Here is a 21413-nt window from a genome sequence, read left to right on the forward strand (position 1 = left end):
ATGACACGAGGTTTCTTCTATGATTATTCATCTGCACTGGAAATCTTTGTGGAAAGCAAATTTGCCCATAAAAATTCAAAATTTCCTATGGAAAATATTGCATAAATGTTTGTCCACTAGAGAAAGAGTCTCTAGACACAATGCTTATATTGATTCTACTTGTCCCATGTGTTCTAACCCTGTTGAATCTCTACAACACTTGCTCTTAGATTACCCTATTACTGCTAATGTGTTAAGAGGTATTGATTTAAACTTGTTCTTGAGTATTCAGGGTCATGACATATATAATTGGATAGCTTCTTGGTTTGATCTGGATGTTCAGGCTGGGCCTAAAAGTATAGATCAATTTTATAAATTCTCTTTTGTTATATGGGAAGTTTGGAAACATAGATGCAATGTAGTATTTGAAAATTTGCAGGTACATTGTGACACTGTCATTAGAAATGTACTCTCTCATATGAATGATTGACATAGAGTACAAACAATGGTGTCTACAGGAAATGTGTCATCACAAAATGTTGTTTCAAATGTGTGGAAAATGCCAGAATCTGATGTGATTAAGATAAACTTTGATGCTGCATTTTGCAGATTTAATAATGAAGCAGGTGTGAGACTAATAGCTAGAAACAATGCAGGTACATCTGATGGAGCTAGAAGTGCACCAGTTAAACCAATAGAGCATGAGAAGGCTGAGGCATTGGCAGCGTTGGAGGGGATCAGATGGGAAGCAGATAAAGGAATTATGAAAATTCACTTGGAGGGAGACAACCAAAACGTAGTCAATGCCATTAATGTAAAGGAAGGAGCAGTTGCTTTGGTTAAACAATAATATTATTTAGGATTGCCAATTTCTCTTAAATAAGTTTGTTTTTTGGACTTGTAGTTTTGTTCATAGAGATGCAAACAATGTAGCTGATTCAATAGGTAAGCGTGCTCTATCTATTTCAGTTTCAGAAGAATGGCTTGATGTGAAACCACTTTGGTCGGAAGCAACACTAGCGGAAGATAGTCTGTCTATGTAAATCTTCTTTTCTCAATAAAATCCTTCCTTTCGTATTAAAAAAAAAAGACCTTACTTTGAAGTGGTCCACCTCTGATATATCCAATATATAAGAATATGATATAAACACGAGAACATATGCATATATTAGCTTACTTCCTCCGTCCCAAATTAGATGAGTTAGTTGGTTTTAAATGTTGTCCCAAAATAGATGAGCTATTTCACTAATTAAGAGGGTATTTCTAAAACTACCCTTTTAATTGATTATTGTTACTATAAGAAATATGTATCATTTGATGGCCATGTTTATATTCGTTGGGTAGGTGTTTTAAAATGCTTATCAACGATATAAAGTTTTACGAAAAAACGTGGTATAGTTTAAGAGATAAATCATTTCTAAGTTTTACTAGTTGGGCCGGCCGAGCGAAGCGAGGGAGGACCTTTATATAGCCACTCTTTTTGTAAAATGTAAGTGATCAATTAACACAAAAAGATTAGAAATGGTTAGGGCCGAAAAACCAAAAATGTCCCTCCCTTTTAATCTAATTACTATAACTCCTTGTGTATCCTATCTTTTCAGGGGTATAATTGGAAAGAAAACTTTAATATAACATGTCTAAAAATCCATGTCTTTGAATTTTACAAATTTTATCTCGTTGGAAAGGTTATAAAAAACTTTACGCAACAAGTACAAACAACAATATCAAATTTAGAGTTTTTATGTAGGTATTTATCATTTTAGGCATAATTTTAGAAAATTTGTATATCCATTATGCAAACCACAAAGGATACATAATACTTTATGTAGCAAAATTTTGGTTTATGCATCAACTAATTTTCACGTTGCAACTAATAAAACGATGTACTCCCTCCGTTTCAAGAAAAATGATTTTTATTTTAGGCACAATTCTCGAAAATTGAATGCATAGGCCTTACGCAAATCACCACAAAGGATGCATAACACATCATGCAACCATATTTTGGTTTATAAATCGACTAATTTTCCGTTTCAGAAAAAGTGATACTTTGACATCCCGTTTCAGGAAAACTGATACTTTCGCTCCGTTTCGAGAAAAGTGATACTTTCGCCCCTTTTCGGAAAAATGATACTTTGGCTTCGTTTCCGAAAAAGTATCACTTTTTCTGAAACATGGCGAAAGTATCACTTTTTCCGAAACGGGGAGAAAGTATCATTTTTGTCGAAACAGGGAGAAAGTATCACTTTTTCTGAAACAGGGCGAAAGTATCACTTTTTCTGAAATGGGGTGAAAGTATCACCTTTTATTAAACGGGACAAAAGTAGTCGCAGACAAACCCCATCTTCAGATTCTTCTTCGGTCGGCCTTCCCACCGTGACAACGGTCATACTAGTTATTATCCATAAGAATATAAGTGTAAAAAATACTTAAATATACTCCCTTTCCTCCATGTCTTAAGAATTGTGCAAATTACAAGTAGCTCATCTAATTTGGGACGGAAAAAGTATTATTTTTGTTAAATACGCATTATTTAGTTGGTCCAAGGCTACAAAGCTTTTTGATGGGCTTTTCATGAGTATTTTGGTTTATAATTGTGAGTGGCAGCTAATCCCTAAGAGCATCCACAGTGGGCGAGTATAACCAAAAATTTGGGATGAGATCGTAACACAGTGGGACGTAGTAAAGATCAAATCCCAACCAAAGATCAAATTCCAGACCAAATATGGTCGCGACCAAATCCCAAATTGTAATATAGTCGGGCGTACATTTAAAGTACGCTTGTTGCTGGACGTAAATTTAAAGTACGCTTGTTAACGGGCGTAAACCAAATTTACGTATGTTGGTGGGGCGGAATTTAAATTTACGTTTGTTGCGGGCGTAACATAAATTTACGCCTGATGAGACGGACAGCATAATTCCGCGCGTTGCCAGGCGGACACCAAAATTCCGCCTCTCTGGGGCGGACACCAAAATTCCGCCTCTCTGGGGCGGACACCAAAATTCCGCCCCTCTCAAACGGACTTTTTTTGATGAAAGAATTCTTCTTCTTCCTTCTTGAATTAGCATTTGTCTGTTAATTAGAAGAAGAATATTGTATTGAGAATGAGTCCAGAAAAGATCAAATGGAGAAAAGGTTAAACGAAAAGATGGCTATAAAAAGGTGCACAGGACAGTGGGGGATGAGTGAGTGGTTGAGAGCATATTTATTAGAAGATGCCACCACGAGATTCATGAGGAAAAGTGGAGATGAGAGTAGGTTACTGACTGTCTGTTTTATATGTCTTTTTTTAGGGTTTTTAATTTTTGTGCCTGCTGTTGATGCTCTCTCTCTTTTGGCAATTTCTTCCAATTGGAGGATTCTTGCTTCTATAATTTCTACTCTCTTTCTCTTGCTCCTAAAAGTTCTCATGTACTTTTTCTTTCTGAGAATTTTCTTGCAACTGCTATCAATCCCCTCTATTACAAAAGGCCAAAAACCTAACACATATTCTCTCAGTGGGAGAAGGTTGCACTTGCTCCTCCTCACTCTCAACCCCAATATCTTTTTCTTTCTTTTGTGTGATCATTGTGCCTAAATGGTATCCAGGATGACACATTCTCAATACAATATTCCTCTCTGGGGCGGAAATTTTGGATACGCCCGTCTCAGGCGTAAAAATATTTTACGCCTGACAAATTCATCACGCGGACAGCAGATGTCCGTCCGTACAATTCATCACGCGGACACCAGATGTTCGCCCGTCTGATATCACACGTGCTGTGTGACCGTGTTTAACTCGGGCGGAATTTATTTTTACGTTTCTTCGAGCGGTCATTTGGAATCCGTCTGATCAACGGGCGGAATTTAAGATTCCGCCCCATACGAAACGTAATTTATATTTACGCTCGATAACAGACGTGATTTATATTTACGCCCGTTTGAAAGCCCGTTTGAAACGTAATTTATAATTCCGCGCAGAAATGAAACGTAACTAATACTTCCGCCCGTCTTCATGCATAAAATTGTTTTACGCGCGACCAAATTTGATCTTCTTCCCATAACGTCACAATACAGATTAAACTCATATTTGGTCTTTTTTTTTGGTCTTTGATCTTTGAGTTTAGTCGTAACATTGCAGTCGCTCTAATAACACTCTTTTTTTCTCAGCTCTCTTCTTCTAATGAGTGTTAATTTTAGTCTTTGCCTTTCCGAAAAAAAATGGTTAGCATGTACAAAATTTACAAAGGATTTTGGAATCCCTCAAATACTCGAGAAAAACAATTTTTTCTGGATCAAAAAATGTTCTAATCCGTATGGTTACTCGCGAACCAATCAGGATTCCCCAGTTTCTAATCAACGAACAAGACTCAAATAAAACATAAAACACGGATCCAAACTAATCCTACGGCCTTAAATCTCCTTAAATTCCCAAACAAAATCTTTATAAAACCTCTTCAGTCCTCGACCATTTCTCACAGTCAAAACAAACACAAAACCAGCAGAGAGAAATCAAATCAGAGTAGAAAAAAAAATGTCAGGAGGAGGAAAAGGAGGAAAGGGTTTAGGAAAATGAGGAGCAAAAAGACACAGGAAGGTATTGAGAGATAATATCCAAGGTATTACTAAACCAGCTATTAGAAGATTAGCAAGAAGAGGTGGAGTTAAACGTATCAGTGGTTTGATTTATGAAGAAACAAGAGGTGTTCTTAAGATATTTCTTGAGAATGTGATTCGTGATGCTGTTACATATACTGAACATGCTAGAAGAAAAACTATTACTGCCATGGATGTCGTTTATGCTTTGAAGCGTCAAGGAAGGACCCTTTATGGATTTGGGGGTTAGGGTTTGCTCGATTTAGGTATTTTATGTAAAAATTCAGTCTGAGTCTAGGTTTTCTGAGCTTTTTAATTAGTTACTACTTGTTGTTTGGTATGATGCAATCTAAATCTGTGTATGTTCTTGGAAAATGAGTGAAAAATCGTACCTTATGCAGTTGAATTTGTCATCCTTTTTTAGAATTCTGAAAGTGATTGCTTAAATTGATCTCGATTTTCAAAAGAGGGGTGTTAGATTTGTTTGATTTTCTTTGAGTTTTTTGTTTGTGAGTATTTCAATTTCGTATGGTTTCTAACCGATCTTGAATTTGTGATTGTTGGTCTGGTTGATTCTTCTTGTATCCTCAACTCTTCAGAAATTTTAAAGAGTAAAATCTGCAATCTGGGGCATAAATTTATTTATAAAGTGTGATAATTTGGTAACAGAATGTAATCAAATACACATTTAGTACTATTGCTCATATTCTGCTTTTTTTAGCCATAACAAATGAAGGATTGGTTGTACTATAACCTCCATCAACAACAAGATTAATCCCACTTACATATTTAGATTCATCGCTAGCCAGATACACTGCTGCCTCCGCTATGTCGTCGGCCCTGACTACCGTTTCTTTCAAGTTTGCAGACTTATAAACTATCTCCTCTAGCTTACTTGCCTCCACACCAGTTGCACCAGTAAACATTGGCGAGACAACTCCATAAGGAGATATACAATTGACTCTAATTCCATACTGCCCCAATTCCACACACAGATTCTTTGTTAATCCCACAATTGCATGTTTGGACATGGCATAAGCATGCGGAGTCTCACCAGCAACTACAGAAGCAACACTAGAAGTGAACAATATGCTTCCTTTCTTGGCTGGAATCATAACTCTAGCAGCATGTTTAGCTCCCAAGACAGAACCAAGTGCATTTACATCAAAAACTCGCTTGTAATTTTCGAATTTACCACTCAAAATTGATCTGTCTAGGTCTCCGGTGATTCCAGCATTATTGAACATTATGTCAAGCTTTCCGTACTTCTTCATGGTTATGTCGATTAGATTTTCCACATCCTTTTCTTTTGATACATCGCAGTGAACATAAGACATGGTTCCTCCGGTAGAATCCATTACATCTTTACAGACAGACTTTCCCAAATCGTCTTGAATATCAGCAATGATGACTTTAGCTCCGTGAAGCACGAACAATTTGGCCGTGCACTCTCCAATACCACTTGCACCACCTGTTATGATTGCAACTTTACCTTGTAACCTGCATAAAAAGAGACATGCTTTTATTCCTGGTGCAATATCATAGTACCCAAGTGCCATCGAGTGTAACTAAAGAGCTTACCGGAAAACTGAAAAACCGTTTCTAAATTGGTTCACTTACCTCTTGGAGATGGGAGCTACCGGTGAGGAACTAGGATTACTCATCTCTTGAATGCAACAACTACGAGCATCTTACTCAGCAAAATTATATGCAATTGAGTCGACCAAATAATTGATTTAGGTAGTGGGGGACAACCTTTATGTAATACTTAATGATTTAAAAAGAAATTTATTGACCAGAAAGAAGAAAACAGAAAATGTTAAAAAAGACTTTCATTGACTTGTCCTCTCGCCAATTTATTATCTGGACATTTCTTTCCAATAATGCTATTCAGCCGGCTTTAATGCTCCCCACTCTCCTCACTGATCAGCTTGGCATACATGGCCGCAAAAAAAAAAAAAAAAAAGAAGACACGTAATTTTTAATGTTTGACCAAAAGTTAGGCGGGAATGTAAAATTTTGAATTTCTAAAATCTGGGCTGAATTGAAACAAATAATTCATCAGCTCAAATATCTGTAAGACAACCATTGTCTTTTCTCCTTCATCTCTGTGAACATATTATATGCTTTCTTCAAATTTCCATTCTCTCCGTAGTTTTTTCTTTCCATTCTCAATTTCTGTAACGGAGAAGGTTAAAGTGGTAACCTACTTGTGGCATAATTGAATGATTATTCGATCAACTAACTTGATTGATGTGCTAATTTTGAATTTCTATTCACCTTCTACTTGTTAGTTAAAAAAATGAGTTCATTTAAATTTTGTGTTGTACTGAGTAGAAATATTTATTTATTATGCTTACAAGGTGTTTGCCTTATTGTCTAAATAAGAACGGAAAATTGTTAATTAACAGAGATTGTTGTTGATAGTTTGTGCGCAGTGTGATTGTGATTTCAGCCTTTCAACGAGACTATAGTCTAAATGGTATCTGCGTATACATTCAAGCTTACAAAAGAGCAGATGAGCAACAACTTTTTAGTTCTTTTCTTACTGAATTAACAACCAACTGATAAGTTGGCGACATTCTTATTGAAACAACACATTCCCTTATGACCAATCCTATACATCTTGGCAGCTGATACACTTAGTAGAAAAATCTATCAATTCATTCAAGATGGTAAAATTCAGCCTATGGTCATAAGAAGAGGTATTTATCCTTCTCATATTTTCTTTGCTGATGACATCTTCATCTTCTGTATTGGATGAAAAATAACTCTAGTACATCTTAAAAACCTATTGTTAGAATACCAAAATGCTTCAGGTCAAGTTGTTAGTGCTGATAAGAGTAAATATTTTGTAGATGACACTACTCCTACTAGACAAAATCAGATTGCTGAATTGATGAATATGAGATTATCTTCCTTCCCAGATAAATATCTAGGAGTAATCTTAGTTCAAGGAAAAATTAAGGCTGAACATTTATGGGATTTTGTAGATATGCTTCAAAGAAGACTAGCTAGTTGGATTGGTCTTTGCCTAAATTTCCAAGCAAGAGTTACACTCATAAAATTTGTGCTCAGTAGTATCCCCCTCTATAATATGTCAATTTATAAATTGCCTAGAAAACTAATAGATGCTTGTGAAAGAATTCTAAGGAATTTTCTTTGGAGTGGAAATGCTGAGGAAAGAAAATACATTACCATTTCTTGGGATAAAGTTTGCTCACCACTGGAGAAAGGAGGCTTGGGTATTAGGAAACTTGAAGACATTAATAAAGCTCTTTTGATGAAACTACTATGAAAATTATTAATTCTGAAGAAGACTGGGATAAATTCTTCCTAGATAAATTTCAAGATCAGCATGGTAATTGGATTTCTTATTATAAGCAATCTTCTATATGGCCTAGCATTAGATGGGTTCTATAGGATTTTGAGAACAATTCAAGATATCTAGTAGGGAAGGGGGATAAGATCTCTGTATGGAAAGATCCATGGATATTGGAATCCATTATTTTGAGTCATTTTCCTACAAATGACTACATTCAACAACATATTAACATGAAAGTCAGTGACCTGATTCAGAATAATACTTGGGTGATACCTTAGGAAATGCTCACTTTTATCAATATAGATGACCTTCCTCCTCTCTCTCTGAAAGAAGACAAACTGATATGTACTGGAAATCAAAATGGGGAATTCACAGTTTCATGTGCAGTAAATGCTGTCAGCACAAAACAACCAAAAATGAAGTGGTATAAGAAAATCTGGAAATCATGTATCCATCCTTCAACTTCAGGGAATGTGTGGAAAATTAGTAGAGGAGCTTGTAATACAGATGAAAATGCTAAAAAAAGGGGAATGTCTATTGCTTCCAGATGCTATTTGTGCAATAAGGAACAAGATTCTATGAATCATTTGCTGTGGGAATGTAATTATGGAAAAATTTTGTGGAGTTGGATTGGGGGTATTTTTGCTTTCAAGAATCCATAATCCTTTGAAGACATCATGAATATCTGTAAAAAAAGTAGCTCAGTGGTTCAAGAATTATGGTACATTGCTGCCTCCAATATTATGGTGGAAATCTGGTTTGCAAGGAACACAGTTTTCTTTGAAAATTTGAAGCCTGACATAGCTACTTCAAAAAAGAGAATCTCCAGGATGATCATAGAAAAGCCAATTTATGTCTATTTTGGAACAATGCTGTTCATAATCCTTCCGTTATTGCCTCTTCAAGACAATGCATTACAATAGAGGTGGGGAATGTTCTGATTACTGGAGTGCATGTTGATGTACTTACTGTTAATAGGAGGGAACTCTGGTCTGATATCCTTAACATAAGTAATCTAAACAAAGCATGGTTAGTTATTGGTTATTTTAACACTATTACTTCAGCTCATGAGAAAAAAGGAGGTTTAAGTCCCTTATCAACAACACTAAATGATTTTAATGATTGGATTGAACAATATGGTCTCCTTCAGGTTCCTAAAAGTGGTCTTCAATTTTCTTGGTCTAATGGTAGATGTGGAAGAAAAAGGATCTTATGCAATCTTGACAGGGCGTTATTCAATACTCAATGGCTAGATAAATATAATGGGTGGAAATATCATGTCTCTGCAAGGGGTATCTTTGATCATAGATGCCTCATTGGTTTTGAATTAGATTTTCCCAAGCCAATAAATTTTCCATTCAAATTTCATAAGATGTCGTTTACTCACCCAAATTTTTTACAAATAGTTAAAGACTCATGGGAAGAAGATATTATGGGTAATTCTATTTCTATTTTCTTGAATAAGTTGAAAAGATTGAAGATTATTCTTCAAAAGTGGAATTGGGAAATATTTGGAAATGTACAAGAAAAGCTGAAACAAGCCGAAGTTAAAGTGATGGAAACTAATATCCTATCTGATGAAAATCCTTATAATTTAAAACTTCTTAATAAGTATGTGACTGCTAGAGGAGAAAGAGACTTAGCTGCTCAAAATTTGCATACTTTCTTAAGTCAAAAAGCCATAGTTAATTGGATTAAATTTGGTGATGCCAACACGTCTTCTACTTTAAAGTTGAGGCATTTTCAAAATTCAATCACAGAATTGGTAAATGATACTGGTGATGAGGTTACCAATCAAAAAGACATAGCTGATTTATTGATAAACCACTTCAGTTAAAAGTTCTCATCTCAACCAGTTCAAATTTCAGACGCTATACTTGATGCTGTTCACCTGAAGATAACACTTTTCTTGAACAAGTTCCTACACAAGAAGAAATCAAAAAAGCTGTTTTTGATCTTAGTCAAGATGGTGCACCTGGACCTGATGGCTATACATGAATTTTTTATAGAGAAGCTTGGGAAATCATTCATGAAGACCTTGTCAAAGCTATACAATACTGCTGGTATAACCACTTAATCCCTTCTGGTCTTAATTCAAATTTTCTTGTACTAATTCCCAAAGTAACTGGTGCGAAGAAGGATAGTCAATTTAGACCCATTGGTCTTAGTAATTTTCGCTTCAAAATGTTTACTAAGATTATCACCTTAAGAATGAATTCTATTATTCAAAAGATCATATCCCCTCAGCAATGTGCCTTCATCAAAGGGAAAAACATCCATGAACATGTCTTGTTGGCATCTGATATGGTAAATGAAATGAATATAAGGAGGAGAGGAGGAAATGTGGGCCTTAAACTTGATATATCCCAAGTATATGAAACTCTCAGCTGGAATTTCCTAACATCTACTATGAAGAAATATGGGTTTTCTGATAAATTTTGTCATTGGATTCTTGTCCTGCTACAAACCACTAAGATCTCTATTCTTCTCAATGGTGGACCTATTGGATACTTTGGTGTGGGTAGAAGAGTTAAACAGGGGGCCCCCTTATCCCCAATTCTATTCATCTTGGTAGCTGATACACTTAGTAGAAAATTCTATCAATTCATTCAAGATGGTAAAATTCAGCCTATGGTCATAAGAAGAGGTATTTATCCTTCTCATCTTTTCTTTGCTGATGACATCTTCATCTTCTGTAGTGGATGCAAAATAACTCTAGTACATCTTAAAAACCTATTGTTAGAATACCAAAATGCTTCACGTCAAGTTGTTAGTGCTGGTAAGAGTAAATGCTTTGTAGATGGCACTACTCCTACTAGACAAAATCAGATTGCTGAATTGATGAATATGAGATTAGCTTCCTTCCCATATAAATATCTAGGAGTAATCTTAGTTCAAGGAAAAATTAAGGATGAACATTTATGGGCTTTGGTAGATATACTTCAAAGAATACTAGCTAGTTGGATTGGTCTTTGCCTAAATTTCCAAGCAAGAGTTACACTCATAAAATTTGTGCTCAGTAGTATCCCCCTCTATAATATGTAAATTTATAAATGGCCTTGAAAAATAATAGATGCTTGTGAAAGAATGCTAAGGAATTTTCTTTGTAATGGAAATGCTGAAGAAAGAAAATACATTACCATTCCTTGGGATAAAGTTTGCTCACCACTGGAGAAAGGAGGCTTGGGTATTAAGAAACTTGAAGACATTAATAAATCTCTTTTGATTAAATTACAAAGGAAAATTATTAATTCTGAAGAACACTGGGCTAAATTATTCTTAGATAAATTTCAAGATCAGCATGGCAATTGGATTTCTTATTATAAGCAATCTTCTATATGGCCCGACATTAGATGGGTTCTACAGGATTTTGAGAACAATTCAAGATATATAGTAGGGAAGGGGATAAGATCTCTGTATGGAAAGATCCATGGATATTGGAATCCAGTATTTTGAGTCATTTTCCTACAACTGACTACATTCAACAACATATTAACATGAAAGTCAGTGACCTGATTCAGAATAATACTTGGGTGATACCTTAGGAAATGCTCACTTTTATCAATATAGATGACCTTCCTCCTCTCTCTTTGAAAGAAGACAAACTGATATGTACTGGAAATCAAAATGGGGAATTCACAGTTTCATGTGCAGTAAATGCTGTCAGGACAAAACAACAAAAAATGAAGTGGTATTAGAAAATATGGAAATCATGTATCCATCCTTCAACTTCAGGGAATTTGTGGAAAATTAGTAGAGGAGCTTGTAATACAGATGAAAATGCTAAAAAAAAGGGGAATGTCTATTGCTTCCAGATGCTATTTGTGCAACAAGGAACAAGATTCTATGAATCATTTGCTGTGGGAATGTAATTATGGACAAATTTTGTGGAGTTGGATTGGGGGTATTTTTGCTTTCAAGAATCCAAAATCCTTTGAAGACATCATGAACATCTGTAAAAAAGTAGCTCTGTGGTTCAAGAATTATGGTACATTGCTGCCTCCAATATTATGGTGGAAATCTGGTTTGCAAGGAACACAGTTTTCTTTGAAAATTTGAAGCCTGACATAGCTACTTCAAAAAAGAGAATCTCCAGGATGATCATAGAAAAGCCAATTTATGTCTATTTTGGAACAATGCTGTTCATAATCCTTCCGTTATTGCCTCTTCAAGACAATGCATTACAATAGAGGTGGGGAATGTTCTGATTACTAGAGTGCATGTTGATGTAATTACTGTTAATAGGAGGGAACTCTGGTCTGATATCCTTAACATAAGTAATCTAAACAAACCATGGTTAGACATTGGTGATTTTAACACTATTACTCCAGCTCATGAGAAAAAAAGGAGGTTTAAGTACATTGTCAACAACACTAAATGATTTTAATGATTGGATTGAACAATGTGGTCTCCTTCAGGCTCCTAAAAGTGGTCTTCAATTTTCTTGGTCTAATGGTAGATGTGGAAGAAAAAGGATCTTATGCAATCTTGACAGGGCGTTATTCAATACTCAATGGCTAGATAAATATAATGGGTGGAAATATCATGTCTCTGCAAGGGGTATCTCTTATCATAGATGCCTCATTGGTTTTGAATTAGATTTTCCCAAGCCAATAAATTCTCCATTCAAATTTCAGAAGATGTGGTTGACTCACCCAAATTTTTTACAAATAGTTAAAGACTCATGGGAAGAAGATATTATGGGTAATTCTATTTCTATTTTCTTGAATAAGTTGAAAAGATTGAAGATTATTCTTTAAAAGTGAAATTGGGAAATCTTTGGAAATGTACAAGAAAAGCTGAAACAAGCCGAAGTTAAAGTGATGGAAACTAATATCCTATCTGATGAAGATCCTTCTAATTTAAAACTTCTTAATAAGTATGTGATTGCTAGAGGAGAAAGAGACTTAGCTGCTCAAAATTTGCATACTTTCTTAAGTCAAAAAGCTAGAGTTAATTGGATTAAATTTGGTGATGCCAACACGTCTTCTACTATAAAGTTGAGGCATTCTCAAAATTTAATCACAGAATTGGTAAATGATACTGGTGATGAGGTTACCAATCAAAAAGACATAGATGATTTATTGATAAACCACTTTAGTTCAAAGTTCTCATCTCAACCAGTTCAAATTTCAGACACTATACTTGATGCTGTTCACATGAAGATAACACTTTTCTTGAACAAGTTCCTACACAAGAAGAAATCAAAAAAGCTGTTTTTGATCTTAATTAAGATGGTGCACCTGGACCTGATGGCTATACATGAATTTTCTATAGAGAAGCTTGGGAAATCATTCATGAAGACCTTGTCAAAGCTATACAATACTGCTGGTATAACCACTTAATCCCTTATGGTCTTAATTCAAATTTTCTTGTACTTATTCCCAAAGTAATTGGTGCAAAGAAGGATAGTCAATTTAGACCCATTGGTCTTAGTAATTTTTGCTTCAAAATGTCTACTAAGATTATCACCTTAAGAATGAATTCTATTATTCAAAAGATCATATCTCCTTAGCAATGTGCCTTTATCAAAGGGAGAAACATCCATGAACATGTCTTGTTGGCATCTGATATGGTAAATGAAATGAATATAAGGAGGAGAGGAGGAAATGTGGGCCTTAAACTTGATATATCCCAAGCATATGAAACTCTCAGCTGGAATTTCCTAACATCTACTATGAAGAAATATGGGTTTTTTGATAAATTTTGTCATTGGATTCTTGTGCTGCTACAAACCACTAAGATCTCTATTCTTCTCAATGGTGGACCTATTGGATACTTTGGTGTGGTAGAGGAGTTAAACAGGGGGACCCCTTATCCCCAATCCTATACATCTTGGCAGCTGATACACTTAGTAGAAAAATCTATCAATTCATTCAAGATGGTAAAATTCAGCCTATGGTCATAAGAAGAGGTATTTATCCTTCTTATCTTTTCTTTGCTGATGACATCTTCATCTTCTGTATTGGATGCAAAATAACTCTAGTACATCTTAAAAACATATTGTTAGAATACCAAAATGCTTCAGGTCAAGTTGTTAGTGCTGATAAGAGTAAATGCTTTGTAGATGGCACTACTCCTACTAGACAAAATCAGATTGCTAAATTGATGAATATGAGATTATCTTCCTTCCCAGATAAATATCTAGGAGTAATCTTAGTTCATGGAAAAATTAAGGCTGAACATTTATGGGATTTTGTAGATATGCTTCAAAGAAGACTAGCTAGTTGGATTGGTCTTTGCCTAAATTTCCAAGCAAGAGTTACACTCATAAAATTTGTGCTCAGTAGTATCCCCCTCTATAATATGTCAATTTATAAATTGCCTAGAAAACTAATAGATGCTTGTGAAAGAATTCTAAGGAATTTTCTTTGGAGTGGAAATGCTGAGGAAAGAAAATACATTACCATTTCTTGGGATAAAGTTTGCTCACCACTGGAGAAAGGAGGCTTGGGTATTAGGAAACTTGAAGACATTAATAAAGCTCTTTTGATGAAACTACTATGGAAAATTATTAATTCTGAAGAAGACTGGGCTAAATTCTTCCTAGATAAATTTCAAGATCAGCATGACAATTGAATTTCTTATTATAAGCAATCTTCTATATGGCCTGGCATTAGATGGGTTCTACAGGATTTTGAGAACAATTCAAGATGTATAGTAGGGAAGGAGGATAAGATCTCTGTATGGAAAGATCCATGGATATTGGAATCCAGTATTTTGAGTCATTTTCCTACAACTGACTACATTCAACAACATATTAACATGAAAGTCAGTGACCTGATTCAGTATAATACTTGGGTGATACCTGAGGAAATGCTCACTTTTATCAATATAGATGACCTTCCTACTCTCTCTCCGAAAGAAGAAAAACTGATATGTACTGGAAATCAAAATGAGGAATTCATAGTTTCATGTGCAGTAAATGCTGTCAGGATAAAACAACCAAAAATGAAGTGGTATAAGAAAATCTGGAAATCATGTATCCATCCTTCAAGTTCAGGGAATGTGTGGAAAATTAGTAGAGGAGCTTGTAATACAGATGAAAATGCTAAAAAAAAAGGGGAATGTCTATTGCTTCCAGATGCTATTTGTGCAACAAGGAACAAGATTCTATGAATCATATGCTGTGGGAATGTAATTATGGAAAAAATTTGTGGAGTTGGGTTGGGAGTATTTTTGCTTTCAAGAATCCAAAATCCTTTGAAGAAATCATGAATATCTGTAAAAAAAGTAGCTCCGTGGTTCAAGAATTATAGTACATTGCTGCCTCCAACATTATGGTGGCAATCTGGTTTGCAAGGAACACAGTTTTGTTTGAAAATTTGAAGCCTGACATAGCTACTTCAAAAAAGAGAATCTCCAGGATGATCCATGAATGTGAAGCTAGATTGAAAGGTTATATGTTTAACTCTTCTTATGATCTCCAAATTCTTAAAACTTTTGATATCAAGTGCAGGAAAGTAAAAACGGTAGGAGCTATTGAATGTTTTTTCTATCAGCCTGAAGATGGACTTACTCTTCTTTGTTGTGATGGGGCTTCAAGGAGAAATCCGGGCTGTTCAGGGTATGGTTTTATAGCAAGAGATAGCTCTGGAAATTTTCTTACAGCAGAATCTGGTGGCCTGGACATTACCACAAACTTTGTTGTAGAGATACTGGATATTATCAGTGCTTTAGAATGGGCAGTAATACACCTCAAATATAAGTTGATTATTAATTCTGATTCTACTGCCGCTGTTAATGCTTTCATGAAGTATGACCTCCCCTGTTTCATTACACTATCAAACGAGGGATTTGTTGTACTATAACCTCCATCACCAACGAGATTAATTCCACTCACATGCTTGGATTCATCACTTCCCAGATACACTGCTGCCTCGGCTACGTCCTCGGCTCGAAGCACCGCTTCTTTCAAATTGGTCGATTTATTAACAATCTCCTTCGCCTTACTTGCCTTTTTACTTAATGCATTGGTGACCAGAGGCGTGACAACTGCATAGGGTGAAATGCAATTAACCCGGATTCCATATTGCCCTAATTCCACGCATACATTCTTCGTTAATCCCACAATTGCGTGTTTTGACATAGCATAAGCACTTGGAGCCCCACCAGCAACTACCGAAGTAGTACTAGCAGTGATTAGTATGCTTCCTTTCTTGGCCGGAATCATAACTCTGGCGGCATGTTTAGCACCCAAAACTGAACCAACTGCATTTACATCATAAACTCTCTTGTAACTTTCATATTCACTATCCAAAATTGAATGATCCATATTCCCGGAGATTCCAGCATTATTGAACATTATACCAAGCTTTCCATACTTCTCCATGGTTCCATCCACGAGACTTTTCACGTCTTGTTCCTTTGAAACATCACAGTGAACATAAGATACGGTACCTCCTGTAGTATTGGTCACATCTTTACAAACAGAATATCCAAGATCCGACTAAACATCGGCAATGACTACTTTGTGATGCAGGGTTATAGGATTAGACATAAAAGTGAACATGAAAACTCTTTGAGTTTAATCTTTTCTTTTTCATTCATCAAAACATCCGACTAAAACTTTAAACAAGACCTTAAATAGAACCCTAACTAGCTAAGAAATAGAAAACTAATAAGATAAAACCATATCAATATGCGACAAACCCGTAAGATATAAACGTGGAGATAAACATCACAAAACACCAAAGACCATTGTAGAATACAACTCCCTAAAAACTCTCTACTCGTCGTACATAATTTGCATGCTTGAGCAACTGTTGGTTCTCGGGCCTCCACTAAAGCCATAGCCAATTATCCCACTTCATCACTTTGGCTCCATAACGGGCAAACAATTTGGCCGTGCACTAACCGATACCACTTGCACCACCTGTTACGATTGCTATTTTGCCTTCTAACGTGCAAAGTGGACATGGAGGTTTGCAGTAAACAGTTTTTATTGCTGGTTTAGTAAGATGCAAAAGAGATCAAATTCAAATGTTGTATACCGATTGAAATTATAAAATTCATTACTAGAAAACTGAAAACCCGTTGGTTTACCTCTTGGTGATGGCAGATACCAGTGAGGAACTAGGACTTCTCATTTCTTGAATGCGATCACTAGAGCTATGAGAATCTCAATCTCTTGGAGACGATCAAAGAAAATAACAATTATTGTTAACCACGGAAAAAATTCGTACTAAACACAAGATAAGATGCATACTTTGACTAGAAACGTGCTCGAAATATGCTATTTTCACAGGGTTTTGCCGTTAAAGTGAAAAAAATGGATTTAAGTTTACCGTGGGTGATTTGTAAATGACTGACGGCAGTGTATATAGTGGTCTAAAACTTTGACTCACACCTTGCTAGAACAATATCTCATTTCATCTCAAGCAACTCAACTCTAGTACTAACTTTTAACAGGACTTCACCTTTCTCGAGCCGGTCTACTGAAATCCCTGGCAGGTTTTGAAGCTATTTTATTAGCTTTATATGCTCATGAGACTAAATGTTCCAGATTTATCACATTCTGGCATTTAGACCCAAGGGTAAAAATAGTTCGACGGAGCTAAAGTTAGCGAATTTTCAAGAAGAGAAAAATATGATAAGAAACAAGGCAGAATTCATTTACCATGGGAACTTCTTCAAAGGCCATTGTTCAAACTGCTGTTTCACCTTCCCAAAACTCTTCGCTTACTACTGCTAAAACATCTAAGGCGGCTTCTTAGAGCTTACTTTTGATAAGTCATGACTCATGAGTAGATCCATCAATTATATTTACAGGAAGCTCACGCGAAGTGGACGCATGTGATGCAGGAGGGCGTAAAATGGGGATAAGCGCGTCTGCTATATGTGAATGACATGCTAGCGGCATGACAATCTCGGAGGTCGGGATATTTATAGCCTTGCAGGTGGGAGTTTAGGGAATGATGTGTAATAGTGATATATAGTCTCTGAAATTGGATGTCTTTGCAGAGCTTCTCAAATGTTATTATTTGAAAATTGCAATCTTAAGAAAAACAATATTCAATCTGGATATTTATCAGAACTATTATATATAAGGTGCAATAATTTTGACAATTAAATACATTTAAAGTGCTGCATAGATCAGATACTGTTTTCCAATACAGTAATAAATGAAGGATTGGTTGTGCTGTAGCCTCCATCAACAACAAGATTCAATCCACTTACATACTTGGATTCATCACTGCCCAAGTAAACTGCTGCCTCTGCTATATCCTCGGGCATAAGCACACGTTCTTTCAAAATGGCTGACTTATTAATGATGTCATGAGCCTTACTTGCTTCCAGATTAAATCCGCTGGTGAGCATAGGTGTGACAGTTGTATGGGGTGAAATGCAATTAACCCTGATTCTATATTGTCCTAATTCCACACACAAATTCTTTGTTAATCCCACAATTGCATGTTTTGACATAGCATAGGCAGTTGGGGTCAACCCAGCCACTACCGAAGCAACGCTGGAAGTGAATAATATGCTTCCTTTCTTGGCTGGAATCATAACCCTGGCAGCAAGTTTAACACCCAAAACCGAACCAATTGCATTTACATCATAAACTCTCTTGTAATTTTCATATTTACCGTCCAAAATTGATTGATCCATATCCCCTGCCATGCCAGCATTATTGAACATTATATCAAGCTTTCCATACTTCTCCATGGTTCCATCGATGAGATCCTTCACGTCCTGTTCTTTTGAAACATCGCAGTGAACATAAGAGACGGTACCTGTAGAATCTGTTACATCTTTACAAACAGATTTGCCTAGATCATCTTGAACATCGGCAATGACAACTTTGGCTCCATAACGAGCAAACAATTTGGCCGTGCACTCACCGATGCCTCTTGCACCACCTGTTACGATTGCAACTTTGCCTTCTAACCTGCAAAACGGAAAAAATTAATGGAGATTTGCACTAAGCAACTTTTTATTGCATTGCTGGTATAGTAAGATGCAAAAGTGCCCAAAATTCAACTGTTGTACAGCGATTGAAATTTATAAAATCCATCACTAGAAAACTGAAAACCCGTATTGTTCTTACTAGATTTACCTCTTGGTGATGGCAGATACCAGTGAGGAACTAGGACTTCTCATTTCTTGAACGCGATAACTAGAGTAGAGCTATGTGGCCAAGGAAAAAGTTCGTACTAAAGACAAGATAAGATCCGTACACTGAAAGAAACGTGCTCGAAATATGCTATTTTCTCAAGATAAGAAAAATGGATTTAAGTTTGCCATGGGTGATTTTTTAAATGACTGACGCAGTACATATGATATAGCGGCCTAAAACCTTGTCTAGTTCCAGAACGCCAATGTCCAAAAACAGATTCAAATGAGAAGTCCCAGACACTCCAGCCTTTTCTTTTCTACATGACTATCGCCTTGCTAAAACAATATCTTTTCATCTCAAGCGACAGAACTCTAGTGCCGGCGATAATAGGCTTTGTTGTTGGCTTCATGAGACATTTCAATACTCCAGTGTTAATAGTACTATGATTTTTTCCTATTATATCAGGACTTAACCTTTCTCGAGCCGGTCTACGGAAATCACTGGCGGGTTTTGACGCTATTTTATTAGCTTTATACTTAAGCTCATGACATGAGACTGAATTTCGTAGGGTACAATCGATAACAGTAAATGTTCCAGATTTATCACATTCTGGTATTTATCATGAAACTAGAGCTACGGATAAAAATAAAGTAGAAACTACTATTTAGTCCTAGAAAAAAAAAATAAACGACTTAATTTGGATATGTTGACCTAGTCAACTGTATGTTTCGTCCTTTTCTTAAATATATTATTGTTTAGTCCTACATATTACTGTTTGGTCATAGGGTGGACAATACCCACATGGGATGACATCATTAATAATGTCATTGTCTTTTAATAGCGATAGAAATACCCAATTTTTTTCCCTCTCTCTTAATAAAAATAAATAAATAAAAACTAAATAAAGATAATGAACAGTGCACATTATCCTTACAGGCTTGGTATCTTGATGATGGTGCTGTTATTGGTGATACTGCAGAAGTGGCAATGACACTCACAGTTGTCCAGGCGAAAGGGCCCGAGCTGGGGCTTATATTGAATATTAAGAAAATCATAAATTTTTTGGCCCTCTTGTGATGGACGGAAGATAAGGAATGGGATGTTTCCTGCTGGAATCTCAAGGCCAGATAATGGGGTCAAACTATTGGGTGGTGCGGCCGGCCTTGATGATGGGTTTGTGAAGGGACTTGCTATTAGGAGAGCAGAGAAGGCAGTATGTTTAATGTAGGTTTTATCCAAGCTCCGCGATCCTCAGAGTGAATTGTTACTCCTACGTGCATGTATGAGTATCTCCAAACTGCTATTTGGGCTTCATATTTGCTTCCCAGAATACACTACAAAAGCAGTAGATATTTTTTATAGAGGCTGAGAGAGTGGTAGAAGGCATTGTGGTTTGTGGGGAGCCGTTTTTTGGGGAGTGAAAGTGGAAGTTATCCACCCTACCTATTAGACATGGAGGTCGTGGTTTATACACTGCTAAGGGGGCGTCACAATATGCCTTTCTAGCATTCCTTGTGCATTCCTGGGGTTTGGTGGAGTATAAGGCATGGATGACAATTATCATAAGGCTTTGAAGACATTACAAGTCCTGATTATGACTTTAGCAGCTTCACCAGTAAGGACACTGCCCCCCTAAAAGCACAAAGTAACCTGGCGAGTGCTCTTTTTGGTAAAGTGGTTAAAGACATGGATGGAATTTACGAGTTATCAGACAGACAAAAAGCGGTCTTTGGTTGCCTGCAAACATCGCATGCCCAGGATTTTCTTCTTTGCTTGAGGGCCTTGGGCCGACGGCAGCACGGAAAAGGGGTAGCAAAACAAGTTTTTGTTCCAGGGGTGATTTTGTGTCACAAAAAATGAAGGGTTAAATTGTGATTGGAAAAAAAGGAAATGACATATTTCTAGGAGATTTAAGGGCATAATGTAAATAAGAAATTACTTTAGTGGATTATTATTGGATATATAATTTCAGAGAGCCAGAGGTCATTTCTCCAGTTATTGTTCTGATTCATCCTTTGTATTCTCTTGATGGTTATGCAATTGTTATCTTTCAAAGTTTCTTGTATTCTCAAGCAACATCCAAAAGAACAAAAGAAATTCATTTTTTCCTTTTGGTTAGACGCATAAGAAAACAATTGAATTACTCCTTTCGTGTTATTTGATCTATCAGTATGAACTCAATAGTGTATTTCATCAGCAACACCTGATTTTATATAGATATCATGAATTATGTTTCGGTTGATATAATATGCCTATTTTCACTTTGAAATTTAGGATTTCTAATTGAACTCTAGTTCTTGGATAAATTGGAAAATGATATTATTGTAACGTTGAACAAATATGAAGACAACGGGTCTTTGAACATGCTTTACGTACTGTGAAATGGGGCAACAATTTTAGTGCCGCTTCGGGGCAGCAAAATCTTAGGGCCGGCCCTACCTTGGGCAGAAGATGTCACCCGTGGAGTAACGGTCCAT

The 21413-nt window shown here is 36.1% G+C and overlaps 2 protein-coding genes across 2 annotated transcripts; both read right to left on the minus strand.

Moving 5' to 3' along the window:
• Nucleotides 1–5178: 5178 nt before the first annotated feature.
• LOC113338346 (secoisolariciresinol dehydrogenase-like) lies at nt 5179–6241 on the minus strand. Its single transcript, XM_026583788.1, has 2 exons — nt 6173–6241; nt 5179–6052 (listed from the first exon to the last, which is right to left on the minus strand). Exons 1-2 carry the CDS (start codon nt 6214–6216, stop codon nt 5254–5256), a joined length of 843 nt encoding a protein of 280 aa, XP_026439573.1. The 5' UTR covers nt 6217–6241; the 3' UTR covers nt 5179–5253.
• An 11634-nt stretch (nt 6242–17875) lies between these two features.
• On the minus strand, nt 17876–19075 carry LOC113338369 (secoisolariciresinol dehydrogenase-like). The gene is made up of 2 exons (XM_026583800.1): nt 18937–19075; nt 17876–18768 (listed from the first exon to the last, which is right to left on the minus strand). Exons 1-2 carry the CDS (start codon nt 18978–18980, stop codon nt 17973–17975), a joined length of 840 nt encoding a protein of 279 aa, XP_026439585.1. The 5' UTR covers nt 18981–19075; the 3' UTR covers nt 17876–17972.
• Nucleotides 19076–21413: the final 2338 nt, after the last annotated feature.

The sequence above is a fragment of the Papaver somniferum genome, unplaced genomic scaffold (assembly GCF_003573695.1).
Source record: "Papaver somniferum cultivar HN1 unplaced genomic scaffold, ASM357369v1 unplaced-scaffold_19, whole genome shotgun sequence".
NCBI classification, from domain to species: domain Eukaryota; kingdom Viridiplantae; phylum Streptophyta; class Magnoliopsida; order Ranunculales; family Papaveraceae; genus Papaver; species Papaver somniferum.

What these genes read in the sequence shown, in the direction of transcription:
- LOC113338346 (XM_026583788.1), bottom strand. Translation starts at nt 6,216, where the DNA reads ATGAGTAATCCTAGTTCCTCACCGGTAGCTCCCATCTCCAAGAG. An exon ending in GTAGCTCCCATCTCCAAGAG is followed by an intron (nt 6,053 to 6,172) that starts GTAAGTGAACCA and finishes CTTTTTATGCAG; the next exon opens with GTTACAAGGTAAAGTTGCAA.
- LOC113338369 (XM_026583800.1), bottom strand. Translation starts at nt 18,980, where the DNA reads ATGAGAAGTCCTAGTTCCTCACTGGTATCTGCCATCACCAAGAG. An exon ending in GTATCTGCCATCACCAAGAG is followed by an intron (nt 18,769 to 18,936) that starts GTAAATCTAGTA and finishes TCCGTTTTGCAG; the next exon opens with GTTAGAAGGCAAAGTTGCAA.